This window comes from Vulpes vulpes, unplaced genomic scaffold, assembly GCF_048418805.1.
Source record: "Vulpes vulpes isolate BD-2025 unplaced genomic scaffold, VulVul3 Bu000000626, whole genome shotgun sequence".
In the NCBI taxonomy this organism is placed as follows: domain Eukaryota; kingdom Metazoa; phylum Chordata; class Mammalia; order Carnivora; family Canidae; genus Vulpes; species Vulpes vulpes.
Window position 1 is genome coordinate 253,909 of NW_027325669.1, and position 14,234 is coordinate 268,142.

The window sequence follows — 14,234 nt, forward strand, 5'->3', positions numbered from 1 at the left end:
GATTCTACTACTTTATAATAATGACGCTTAAAAATGAATCATTTAAGGAAAATGAAGGCAAACACTCATAATGGTTTATGCTGATTAAGTGCTGAGCAAATACTAGGAGCTGTTCTAACCATATATATTAACTCATTGAATCTCAACAACCCTCTGAGATTGCTACTAGTATTATCTTTGTTTCTGAAAGAGGAAACTGAGGCCTTGATAGGTAAACATCATACCCAAGGACACAGCTCATTAGTGATGAAAAGCAAGGAAGGGGCTAAGCTGAATACAGCTAGATATTCTGGCTCTAAAATCTCTATTTTTAACCAATATTCTATACTGCTTTTCCTACTTTCTCATCAAAATTTAAGTCTTTAATCTCCCTCCCCCTGGTAATCACAAGTCCAACCAGGCAAGCAATTGAAGTAAAGGATTCCTTTTTACTCTGCAAATGAAGCTTTAAGTCCTCTAACAACCTAATTATATGGCTAACACATAACCAATTTGTAATAAAGCTAGTTATTTTTATTATCTTCCAAGCGATTATGCATTATCAGGGGTGTAGAAAAGAGTATATGCAACAGACCCTCCCTAAGAGAACTTGACATTTCTTTGGGGAAATCATATAAACAAAAATGAAACAAAGGAAAGTGACAGGGTAATAAATAAGGAGGTGATAAGGATGTGAGGCAGAAATGACAAGTCTTGAATGTTTTTCAAAAGGGTCTCCATTTTTTGAGACTGCAGCACTGTTGGCCTCAGTACTAGGGGAAAAAAGATATTGAATTCCTTAATTGTATGGAAGGATTTCAACTGAATATAAAAATCCCCCCAAACCGAAACCATTTGAAAGGCTATAAAATCTTCCCCACTTTATTTTAACAACATAAGATGTGGAGTTTTAGAAAAAAATATGATATGTTCATGAGATAAAAAACGGTGTGAACAAAACTGGAGCAAAGGGCAAATTTGGCATAGAAGAGAGATTTCTGGTGAGATGGGTCACCTAGATTGAGATTATCTGGAAAGGAGGTAATGGATTATACTTTCAGATGCAGAAAATAGGGAGTCAATCAATATTTTAAGGAGGAATGCAATGAAAGCCTTGTTGTGCATGGTACATAGAAACTTCTAGAAAATCAAGGCATAAAAAGGGAAAGCAAGTAGAAGATCAGCAATATTCAGTAATAAAAGAACAGAAACATGGCTCATAATGGTGTCAGTGGATAAGAAAGAATACTTGGTGAATAAATGGTTCAGGGATACAGGAACAGAAGGAGTTAGCAATTGTGGGGTTCGATTCTGATTGGTTATAAAAAAGTAATAATTTCACTAACAAGAAAAATAGAAGTTCTGATGTTTTACATGGGAAAATGGCTTTGGTATGTTAAATTACGAGTTGGCATCAAGATATTAAAGGGGATTTTCAGTAAATGTCTGGAGATTTCATAGTGTTCCAATAACGAGATAAATCGGCAAATTTGGACTTGGGTTAATATTAAGTAATGAAGGTACCAGTAAGAATGAACACAATCATTGAACTCTCTAAAAGGGAAAATATGCCCATTATTAGGGAGAAAGTTTCTGCAGGAGCTGCACTTCTACAGTCAGAAACAGAAAGCAGGGAGCAGCATTTGATAGTTAAGGAAAGTGATAGTGACACCCTTACATGGCTTATCTCTTGGTCCATGTTTTGGGGGAAAAAATGAGTGTGGTCAATAGAGAACTAATGGAAGAGTGAAATGGGAAGTGTAGAATAATAATTATAATGCAGGTAAAGATAGAAAAGCAGGCTCACAAATATGTTAAAATAGGCTGGATACAGTGTAATCGGATTGTGTTCAGAGAGAAGAAACACTAAATCCCAGGAGCAATCAGACCCAGGCTGTCATCAAGCTATAATGGAAAGTGAAAACAGAGAACAAGAGTCAAAAAGTGTTATCAAAAATTATGAGGAGATTGTTAAGTGTGCTAAGGCATCAATAAAAATGCAGAGGTTGTCAAGAAAGATTGTCTAAGAGGAAAGCAAAGAAGAAAGGCCATTGGGTGTAAATTGCTTAAGGAAATGGAAAGGAACCAGGGTACGTGGTTGGAGGATGGTATTGGTTAACACTTCGCTTTATCAACATGTCAGTAAAACATAGAACTACGCATTGCAAATTCTACTTTGTAGAAATCTTAAAAAGTTAATGAGGTTTGCAACAGCAACATTCATTTGAATATAGCATGAAGGATTATTAGCCTTTATTCCGCAAGAATGATAACCTAAGCCATACACTATGTGGTCGTAGGTGTTGCAAATAAGGCTGACTACAAAAAATTTGGAATTTATGTATCTTTACTTATGTCATTTTAAAAGCTGTATAATTAAAATTCAATTAAGAAAAAAATCTGTGCATGAATTTCTGCCCTAAGAAACTTGTATTCACATAATGGTTTGTTTTAGTATAAATTCTTTTAACATTCTCTCTCAACATTTTTAACCAGATACACTATACTCAAAAGCTCAGAATAGCAAGTTGCATATACAAATACTTGATTTCTGGTAAACCTTGCTTATTTTTGTATTATAAGCCAAAAAAACTGAGCACATTTTAATGAGTACATGAAATTGAAATGCCTTCTCTTTCAAACAATTACAGGCGACTTCACTCCTACAAATTATTATCATTTTTCAAGAGGAAGCCAGATTCACTTGTGTCCTTGCCTATTTCCACAGGTGTTCTACTGCTTTCTTAGGAATTTTTAATTCATCAGCCAGCCCCTCAGAGACTTATTCGTAGTGCACTCGTAGTACACTGATTTCATCTGCTAAATTCATGCCATAAATCTTTCAAAAGGAAAAAAAAAAAGTTCTAATATGTATACTTTCTTTTATTGGTTCCTATAAAAAATGCCTCTTCTAACACTACATCAAAGATTATTTTATCTCTTAGTTACCATTTACAACTTTCTCATTCAAGTCAAACTACAAAAAAAAAAAAGTTTTTCAGTCACATTTTTTACACAGAGATGTGGGGCAATTAAAGTGCCTTAATAACAACTAATCATGAGGGACTCATAAGAAAAATTCAGTGTTAGTTGAGCTAAATCTAAAAAACGTTTATACTCTTGAAGTTGGCAGAATCAATTCAAAGTCATTAAATCCACTAACCCCCAGTTTTGTTATATATTTTCCCCACTAGATGATCCTTTTCTGTCTCATTCTATTTCTTCACCATCAAAGATAGACTGATTTCTAGCTCATGGATAAAGCCAGATATTATTGTCATAGTCAACTACTTGTTGTCAAGGAACATTATATAACAAACAAAACAGAGTTTTGAAAAGCCAAGCCAGGTTTCATTGGATTATTAGGAAGTTCTGGAGGTAGGCTAATGATCACTTCCCCAACTGTGTTGATTACAGATTTTTCAAATTCTCCCCTTTCATTTACATGTGCAGCCTCTTTGTAGTTCCACACATCAGTGTGAGTCTATGTCTCCATATCATGAATCTGGATTTGGCCATGCAATCTTCCTTGACCAATGAGGCATTAGTACATATGGCTTGTAAAAATGTTTGCAAATTCTCATTTCTGAGAACCATGTGACCATCCCAAGCTAGCCTATTGGATAATGAAAGACTTATGGCCCAGTAAGCCAGAATATAGCATGCCCACTGCCAGACATATGAAGGAGGTCATCCTAGATCATCCAGCTGCCATCTGATCTGAAGCTGGTCAGAGATCTGAAGAAGTGCTAGAGAAGAACCACCGGCCAATCAATAGAATAGTGGGATAAATAAGCAGTTGTTTTAATACACTAAATTCTGGGATGGTTTGTTATGCAATCAAAACTAATTGATATACACCAATCTCTCAACTCCTAGACTAAGGATTAAAAAAGAAATACAGGGCCACCTGGGTGGCTCAGTGGTTGAGCATCTGCCTTTGGCTCATGTAGTGATCCCAAGGTCCTGGGATTGAGTCACACATCAGGTTCTCTGCCAGTAAATTATTTTCACTAAATAGGACACCTGTGTGGCTTAGTGGTTGAGCATCTTCCTTTGGCTCTGGTCATGATCCTGGGATCGAGTCCACATTGGGCTCACTGCAGGGAGCCTGCTTCTCCCTCTGCCTATGTCTCTGCCGCTCTCTGTGTGTCTTTCATAAATAAATAAATAAAATCTTTAAAAATTAATAAATGAGAAAGAAATGAAGTATTATTGAGCCTTCTGCGAGAAAAAAAATAAAAAAGAAATACGTGTAATTAAGTTTAAACTGGCATTTAATACAGAAACGACTTTGATCAGTGCTCGCATCAGCTTGCCAGTTTCTTCTCATTCCTTCCCTCCATACCTAATTGGATTCATTAACTATAACAACTTGAGAGCCCACTGTAGGTTTCAGAGTTCAAGTTTTATAATAAGCAAAGGCCCTAACTCTCTTCCACATTGACATGATCCAGCAGTTTCTGATTCTGCAAACAGAATCCTTGTCAGACCATCTAACATTATCTACTAAGGCAGTCCCCTGAGCCTGAATACCTTCACAGGAAACTTTTCAGTCTCCTGTTGTAAGACTGATTCTCACCATAAAAATGTTAGTATTTGACCACATTGCCTTCTCCCCATCTATCGCTGTCAGTATTCTGACACAGTCATGAAAACTTGGGAAGCGCTAAAATGAGTCTACATAAACATCTTACTAAATAACCATCATCTTCCATTCATTTCTCCATATACTTCTCTTCTCCCAATTTACTTCCCCTGGAGACCCAAACTCTTTTTTGTTTGTTTGTTTTGTTTTTGTTTAGCTGCAACTCTGTAGTTCACCACCCTCTGTTCACATGATCTGTTTCTTTGTTTTGTTTTTTTTTTATTTGTTTCTTTGGATCTTCACTTCTTTTCTATGAAGACCTTCATGTACAGATAAAAATTAACATTAAACATTTTGTATGCTTTTTCTAATAAGCTGTTTTCTATCAGTTTAATTCACATTTCATTGACCAAAACCCAAAAGGGTACAGGAAAAATTGTCTCCTCCCTAACCTGACACAGGCCATCTTCTTGGAGATTCCAATATTGTAAGAAACTGAATTAATTGAAGTCATACTAAACACAAACAGCCTACAGCTTAATGAGGAAGCAATCCATGTTCTCTTTCTCTCTGTACTAAACATGACTCACTCCAGATTCTGTTCTCCATGATCGATGATCATGTTATCCTCTCTTTTCCATTGAAGCATAAGGGATATTCCCTGCCTCAGTGCTTGCTGACTCCCTATGCACAATGTTCATCCTTCATTCTTACCTTTTTAATCTTAGTAATTTCAATGTAAAATAAAACAATGCTCCTTTATGCCTTTCTGATATTTGTAATTATCTGAATAGGTAAACTGAAAATTGCTTTAGCTAATAAATACAATTGAAAGTATTTCTTTATTTTATAAAATCTGTAAAAAAAAAAAAAATCATTGAGGGACACCTGGGTGGCTCAGTGGTTAAGCATCTGCCGTTGGCTCTGGTCATGATCCTGGGGTCCTGGGATTGAGTCCCACATAGGGCTCCCCACAGGGACCTGTTTCTCCCTCTGCCTATGCCTCTGCCTCTCTCTCTCTGTGCCTCTCATGAATAAATAAAATAATTAAAAAAAAAGAAAAAAAATGAGTAGTTAGGAGTCTCACATTCTGAGAATGTCTATATGATATATAACAAGCAAATTAAAAAAATACACTTTAAAAGCTGACATTTTAACCTTTGAAATTGCAAACAGAAAAATTAACATAATTAAATGAATTTTTAGGCACTCATAAAAGGATATAGAACTAGCCTAACTACAGGAAAAGTAAAAGCTATTTCCAGTATAATATAATTTAAAAGCAAGACGATTGCCACCGATAGTATTTGTTTTCTTTTTTTAAGGTTTTTATGGATTTATTTGACACAGAGAGAGTGCACAAAAGCAAGGGGAGTGGCAGGCAGAGGGAGAGGGAGAAGCAGGCTCCCCACTGATCAGGAAGCCCAACATGGGGCTCCATCCCAGGACCCCAGGATCATGATCTGAGCTGAAAGCAGACGCTTCATCAACTGGGCTACCCAGGCACCCTGCCACCAGTAATCTTGGAAAAAATATATAGAGAAATGGATATATAGATATATATGTAAAAGCCTTATGAAGGAAGAGGGTTCAAGATAGTGGTATAGGAAAACCCTGAACTCACCTCTTCCCAGGGACACAACAAATTTGCAGCTAGATATGAAACCATTTTCCTCTGAAAAGCATTTGAGAACTAGATGAATTGTACCTCCATAAAAAAGGATGCATTGAGAAGAGTAAGAGAGACAGAGATGCCACTTCCCCTGGGATCCTAACATAGCAGTGGTGACCTCAGAATCACAACAATGATCTTCAGAATACAGAACACTCCCCCATGGAGAAATTGTGTCCTCCATCAGGAACTCTGACTCTAGGGGCTGTCATCAGATAGACGAGCCCCTAAAATGTCCAGTTTAAAAAAAAAAAGATCAGGGGAACCACAGAATTACAGGGAATGGAGATCTGACTCTTAAAAGGGCTGCAAGAAAACCCACTTATCCTGAGATCCTGAGCAAAAAGCAACAGATTGAAAATTGCCTAGACCATAAGTGAGAGAGTCCCACTTACTAATTTTAAAGTGGCAGCTGGAGAGAAAGGAACTTGTAGGGACTATATCAAGGGACAGAAGCCCTGAGAGATGCCACTTTTGAAATTTTGTCCTAACTTGCTGGTGACAGAGCCAATAGAAACCATTCTTGGTGTTCTCCTCCTAGGCTGCTAGCACTACAGGGCATGCTCTGGCTAGCCAGTGGTGTACCAGGCTGGGCAAGCTCCCATGCCAATTAACCCCAAGCAGGCTCCAAACCACAACTGTGAGGGATGAGACTCTTGAACTCTTCCCCTCTTTCCTCAGCTAAGGAGACAAAATACAAGGGCAGAATGAGCACCCTGAGCCCTGCTCTCCCTGCACAGTGGCTAAGCTACAACTGGACTGGATAAGTGGCCCAGCTATGCCCTTTCTGCACAGCGGTCAAGCTGTAACAGGCTGGGTAAGTGTCCTGAGTCTTGGCTATCCAGCAGACAGACTGAGCAGTAACCAGACAGGGAGTGCTGTGAGGTCCTGCCCTCCTTGCAGTAACCTACCCACAAGAGGGCCGGGTCATAGCCCTGAGCCCTGCTCACCCCACAGAGAGACAGAGCAGCAACTGAGAAGGGTCAAGCACTTTTAGTCTGGCGCTCCCTGCACAGCAGCTGCAGCTCGATGGTATCTCCTTGGTATATTTACTTAATCACATTTTCCATGAATTAATGCTTTATTAAAATGGTATACCAAGAAAATATGAATTTTATATTTATTTGTATGCCAGTAACTCATTTGCCGGGGGAGGGGGGGTTCACTTTGCTCATTGTTTTTATTTTTGGTCTGGCAAATCAAACTATAAATTCTACAAAACTTCAAGAGAGGATTGCAATGGTTAAACAAATTAGCAACTTCTTAAAGGAATGGGGTAGCATAAGGAGAGTATCTGGAGAATTTTATGTAAATTATCAGTGTAAACTAATTTTAATTAATTTTTAAATTCTAGTATGACCTTAATACACTATCACATCTGTAATTATTATAATTATTTCTGATTGTTTAACAACTCTAACAAATATTCTAAAAATAATTTAGGGGATAATTATCCTAAATAATCCACAAATGTGTCACAAATACGGTAATATAAGGTTTTACATGAAATAAAGTTGTGCATATTTTTATGTTCTTTGCACACCCTTTCTCACATAATCTTCACAATAAAAATTATGAGTTTGTTTCCCATTTTGTAAGTGATGACATTGACAGTATCACACAGGAAATAAACAACAAAGTGAGATCTGAGTTCCAACTTGGTTGATTCCCAACTCCTAGCTATCATATTTTACTTCTTCCATGTGAGTTAACACATACATCCACAAAGTTATTAATTTTAATTGCTTTGATTTTAGAGGGGAGGATTAGAATGGTTTGGTTGTACACATACTTTAATTAATATGCTTTCAGTTTAATTTACCACTGTGGAAACAGATTCTGTAATACTACGACAACTCCCTAAGTCATCTCTGTCTTAAGACATGACTGTTAAATGTCAATGAACACAACATAGCCAGAGTGATCATCATAAAACAAAAATCCTAGTATATGTGTATCTTATAACAGTCGTGTTTTCCCTTTATCTACTAAATAAAACCAAAATTACTTATCCAGGTTATTTGTACACCAGTGTTCATTGCAGAACTTTTACAATAGTAAAAAGTAGAAAGAAAGTGTCTATAAACAGATGAATAGATAAGCGAAATGTGGTCTATACATACAATAGAATATTATTCAGCCACAAAAAAGATAATAAGACTTTATTTTGGGGTCAGAGAGGGAATGAACTTATGACATGTGCTATGACTGAATGAACCTTGAAAACATTATGCTAAGTGAAATAAGCCATGCACAAAAGGTCAAATATTATATGATTCCAGTTTCATGCTCTATCTAAAATAGGTAAATTCACAGAGTAAGAGCACATCAAAGTATCCCAGGGGCTGTGGGAAGAGGGAATTTTTTAAACAGAATTTTATTTGAAATGAGTGACAAAAATGTTTTGGAAATAGTTGTGATGGTCCCACAGTATTATAAATGTAATTAATGTCACAACATTGTATAATTAAAAAATAGTTTAAATGACTAATTTTATTTATTATATATGTATCATATATTAACATTGTATATATTACCTAATTTTAATAATTAATAATGTAATATACCATAAATTATTAAGCTGTACAAATTTATTTTTATTTATTTTTTTAAAAATTTTTATTTATTTATGATAGTCACAGAGAGAGAGAGAGGCAGAGACACAGGCAGAGGGAGAAGCAGGCTCCATGCACTGGGAGTCCGACGTGGGATTCAATCCCAGATCACCAGGATCACGCCCTGGGCCAAAGGCAGGCACTAAACCGCTGCGCCACCCAGGGATCCCAAGTCATACAATTTTAATGGGTGAATTGTATGGTATGTAAACTACACCTCAATAAAAACTTTTTTTTTTTAAACACTTCTTATCTTGGCAGATCACATCTTTCATTATTGGAGCTCTCCCTCGGACTCCAGGTTCATCTCATACCAACTCATGCCTTATAACCCATGTTCCAATAATACCAGATGATATGTGACTCTTTGTCTACCCTGTGTTTTTTCATGTCTTTGTACCAAAATTTTTCTGAGCCCTTAGTCTAGAAGAGTAGTCTGGAAACTTCTTGAATGGAGAATTTTTACTCTCTTAAAAATTATTGAGGACTTGAGAGAAATTTTGTGTGAACTGTGTCTATAGCTATTTACCATATTATAAATTGAAACTAAAAATTGTGTTTTAAATATATTAATATCTTTTAAAATAAAAATGAATTGATCACATATTAACATAACTAGTATCTTCTAAGAAAATATCTGTGCTGTTTTTTGTTTTTTTTTTAAATATTTTATTTATTTATTCATGAGAGACACAGAGAGAGAGAGAGAGAGGCAGAGAGAGACACAGGCAGAGGGAGAAGCAGGCTCCATGCAGGGAGCCTGACGTGGGACTCGATCCCAGGTCTCCAGGATCATGCCCTGGGCAGAAGGTGGCGCTAAACTGCTGAGCCACCTGGGCTGCCCTGTGCTGTTTTAAATGAGAAGAAAATATTGTTTTATGATTCTACAAATCTGTTTAGTGTCTAGATTATTAGAAGACAAGTGGATTCACACATCTACTTCTTCATCCTATCTCTTATGTTGTCTTAATTGAAATATGTGAGGAAAATCCAGCCTCATATGCCTATGAAGTTGGAAAAGAGAGGAGTGGATATTCTTTCACACTATATCAACATATAATGTGTGGTAGTTACTTAAAGGTTAGCTTGAGTATAGAATCAGAAACCACAGTGGCAAACTTTTTGCACACTATTACATTAAAATTCACTGATCTATCCAACACTTTGAATGGATCATTTACCCATGCATGATTTTATCATGTCATTTGCAAAATATTGGTTTCCTAAGTTATGCATATCTGTTGACACATTTCATTATGCAATACTCCCCCAAAAATCACTTCAGTAATATTACCACCCATCTCATCAGAAAAGCCTTTAAGCCTTGGGGAGTTATCAAGCTTACTGTGCTTGATGCAAGTCTTTCAGAATTCAAATTTTTACTTGAATGCTTGATTTATATTATTTGCAGCAGATACTGTAAGTCATTTGCCTTGTAGCGAAAGACTCATTGTATTCGTTTTTTAGAAAATGTCTTCCATATACCTAGGTCTGAATAACCATAGCCTGTCTATTCCTCATTCTTTCAAATAAAACATGGTGTTCCTTAAAAGAAGCACGGACCCAAATAATCACACCAATTTGTAGTTTCCTTCAGGCAACCATCGCACTTCAGAATGATGCAAAAGTGCTTTATGTGTATTTCATCATACAGAATATTAAAGAGATGTGTACTGAAGGATCAGATTTAATAAAATAAAAACGTTTTACCCAGTTCAAGGATGTTCTTTAAGCAAAACTGGCTCTTTCTTTCCCAGCTATTAAGCAGCAGTGAAAAGTACAATGACTACTAGTATGGTTTGGTACCATTGCCTTGATTAGCACTAAGTTATCAGCAATTTGGTCACTACTGCTTATATACCATCAATGCAAATGGAAATACCATTTAAAGGCAATTATCCAGTATTATAAAAATAACTCTTAGACCCTTGAATACATATCAGGGATCAGGGATCACATATTTGTACTACTTGAGGACTACTGGTCTAGAATTATCCTTCTTGTCTTCCCCACCTGTATCTGGCCCAAACAACTAATAAGATTCCTATTGAAACTTTCAGTTTTTTCAACTCAGGTCAGTGGCATCTTGTAACCTTCTTCAGGCAGATTGTTTTTGTTCTCTAGTATCTTGTGGATTCTACTGAATTTAAATGTATGTTGACTTGTAGCTTCTTCTGAAACTGTAGCTTCTAAATAAAGGTCTATGGACTCCTGTTCAACTTGATATCCAGGGTTCCTAACAAAAAGTCTATAGCACTGAAAATGAATTAGTAAATTAATATATTGTGGATACAATGTGAGCCCTTCCAACTCTGAATTGTATCAGTCTAGAAAAACTGGAGGACCAGAGTATTATCTAAACTTCATAGAACTATACTGGATCAATGAATCTCAAATATGTCTGAACTCTATGATCAGTACAGTTACAGTTGCATTCTCTCTCTCTCTCTCTCACACACATGCACACAGACTCTCTCACACACACACATGTCAAAATGGCATGTTGGCATATTCTGGAATTTACAAATTGGCATGAAATTATCAATAAGTACAGTAACCTTAGAGAATAAATAAATGAGAATGTATATTTATACAAGTATATGTTTGAACTAATTTGGAAAATCTGAGTAAGATTTGAATAGGCAAATACTGGCCTAGCAGAATGGCAAGTATAGCATGGGGGGGCAATGTGCAATAAAAATTTTGACAATATTTATATTTATATTTATATTTATATTTATATGAGAAAACATACAGTAGATGCTGGATCTGACTAGTTATCAGGTATACTAATATAAGTTGATTTTTTTTTTTTACAAATTAGATAGTCATAGCTAATAAATTATAAAATTATTGTTGGAAAAAGTATGGGACAGTAAATCTTTTCACATACAGTTGAAAAATATAAACTGATATGGTCTTTTTGGACAGATGCACAAATGTTCATTGTGACTTTGTAGGTAATGATGAAATACCATAAGCAACTTAAATGTTTATCAGAGGAAAATACTCAAATAAGTTAATCTTTTGTACAGAATAGGCACAGGCTTTCAAAAGAATGAGATAGGACCTTATGTATTGAAATAACAGCTTTTCAGGATATTTTATAACTATAAAAAAAGCAGCTGAATAAATATAGGATCATTCAATTTTGTAATTACAAATAACATACACACATACATGAAAAAATTCTGAAAGCATGACAGCTGTCAGTCAAGGATAAGTAAATGGACTTATAGTGTTAAGGCAGAAATTTCATTTTTAAATCTATATTACTTGACTACTTTAAAATTAACTTACATATTAATTTTCAATTTTAAAAGTAATGAAAAGGACTGACCTCAAGTATAGTGGAATTGGAAAAGTGGAGGATACATGAAAATCACGTAGAGAGAAAAGAAACAGGTTGTATGAGGAATATATTATTGAAAGCTCCATGATTCGAAACTAGTAATCATAATTTACATACTGTACATGCTAAGAGTTAATTGCTTCTTTGACGTTTGGCAGATCAGATAATAAGGGTGCATTATTCTTGAACATAAACTCAAAAAAAGTATAAGTGCAACATGCAATTACCACTCTAATTTCTCTGCTAATGCAAATGATACTCACTTTCACCAAATTATATTTTAAAAAATGAATGTACTTACTTTCAACAATAACTTGTCTGTCCTCCCAGTTATCCGTAATAAGCTGTATATTTCCAAAGTGTGCATCACTGTAAAAGATGCGGTTGGTACCTTTTCTTCTTTGATTATAGTCAAAAGCCAAAGCTATGACATTCTTGAAATAATGTGGATTCTCATATGGCCTTATTGGTGAATTTAAATTGGTTTCATCAGAAAGATGTATACTTTTTAATATTGTTCTCCCTGAATAAAGCAAATAGCCTTCATGCCTTAGGCAAGTGACTCCATCCTCTGCCAAATATCCATGGGCACAAGTGCAAGTTCTCCGAGAATTTCCTCGATAAAGACAGAGTTGCTGACATCCACCATTGTCTTTGGCACAAACATTGGTGCCTAAAGAAGGAAAAGATACACACATACACAAACATATATATATTTGTGTTTTTCTTTGGTGTTTCAAATGTTTTTTTTTTATTTTCTTACAGAAATATTTTACAAAATAATGTTGAATAGTCTGTCTTTTTATTTTTAATACTGGTCAGTATAAGAAAATCAAATAAGATAAAGTTCTGATTCTTTTTCACACCAGTTTAAAATTTTGGATTTCTTATTTCAAAGATCGCAATCTTCCACTCCAAATACCAACCAAATACAAGGATTAAAATTTTCCTAATCTGCCAGGTAACTGTGTAACTATTTTCTGAAACTTGATGCTGAGATTACAACATGCTTTATGTATTATAATCTTTGGCACAAGTAACAATTCTCTCAAACATGAACTGAATTCACCAACAAACAATGCACTGATTTAAACTCTTGTCTATGAAATATGAAAACTATCAAAGAAATTTATAGCTCCAATGTACCAAACCTCCTAAGTATATTAAACATAAGTTTTTGCTTCAGTTTTGAGTGAAGATGTAATATACTATTAAGATATTTCCATCAGGCTGATTTTCCTCCATGAATCCATCATCAGCTCTGCAGTTATTATGCCTATCTTTGATGTCAAGAAAATTAATTACAATTTATTTTAATGGACATTAAAATGGATATCTAATTACATAAAATAGACATTTAATTGAGGTACAATTTTAAATAAGAAACATCCAAACCACCATCATATCAGTTTCAAAATGCACATTTTAAGGAAGTGATGACTTTTAAAACATTTCACACCAAGAGCAAACTTCTGAAGCCATAATCACTTTATAAATCAAAATAGAACCCCAAATGCAATTTTGGCTACTTTTTACTCTCTAATGTCCTAATTTTGTTTTGTATTTTTTGTTGAATATGTATATATATCAAGATATTCTATATTACTTAGCTCAAACCCATACTGAAGACATGTCAGGTATGTATAAATACACTGTTTTAGGCAAAAATACGTATGTATGAACTACTCTATATACATTTCATTAGGCTACTGTATGAGTTTTGTAGGAAACTAGATATAAAATAAAATAGAATTTTGAGGTTTTGGATTTATATAAGAATCTCTGACTTAAGTTTGATAAATGTTTTAAAAATAAGAGAGAAATGATATAAGATGTATTCATTATTTAAGAGTGCTGACCTTTCTCTCTTACTCGGTTAAAGATTTTAACCTCCTTCAGGTTGACTCCAAGACCTGTTCTCATGGTTATAGTTTCCGTGGCATCATTCTTGTGGCCTCTTCTGATGGACCCGTTGGCATGTGCTCTGACAAGAAGTTGAACATACATGATCAAAAACCTTTAAGTAAT

At 35.1% G+C, this 14,234-nt stretch overlaps 1 protein-coding gene across 1 annotated transcript in view; it reads right to left on the bottom strand.

The window, feature by feature from the left end:
* Positions 1-14,234, bottom strand: part of LOC112912724 (low-density lipoprotein receptor-related protein 1B-like) — a 1,003,376-nt gene that overhangs the window by 250,574 nt on the left and 738,568 nt on the right. The window contains exons 38-39 of the mRNA XM_072745081.1: positions 14,066-14,190; positions 12,508-12,879 (exon numbers count right to left, since the gene is read on the bottom strand). Of these exons, the coding sequence (XP_072601182.1) occupies positions 12,508-12,879; positions 14,066-14,190 (497 nt within the window). The remainder of the gene's footprint in view (positions 1-12,507; positions 12,880-14,065; positions 14,191-14,234) is intronic.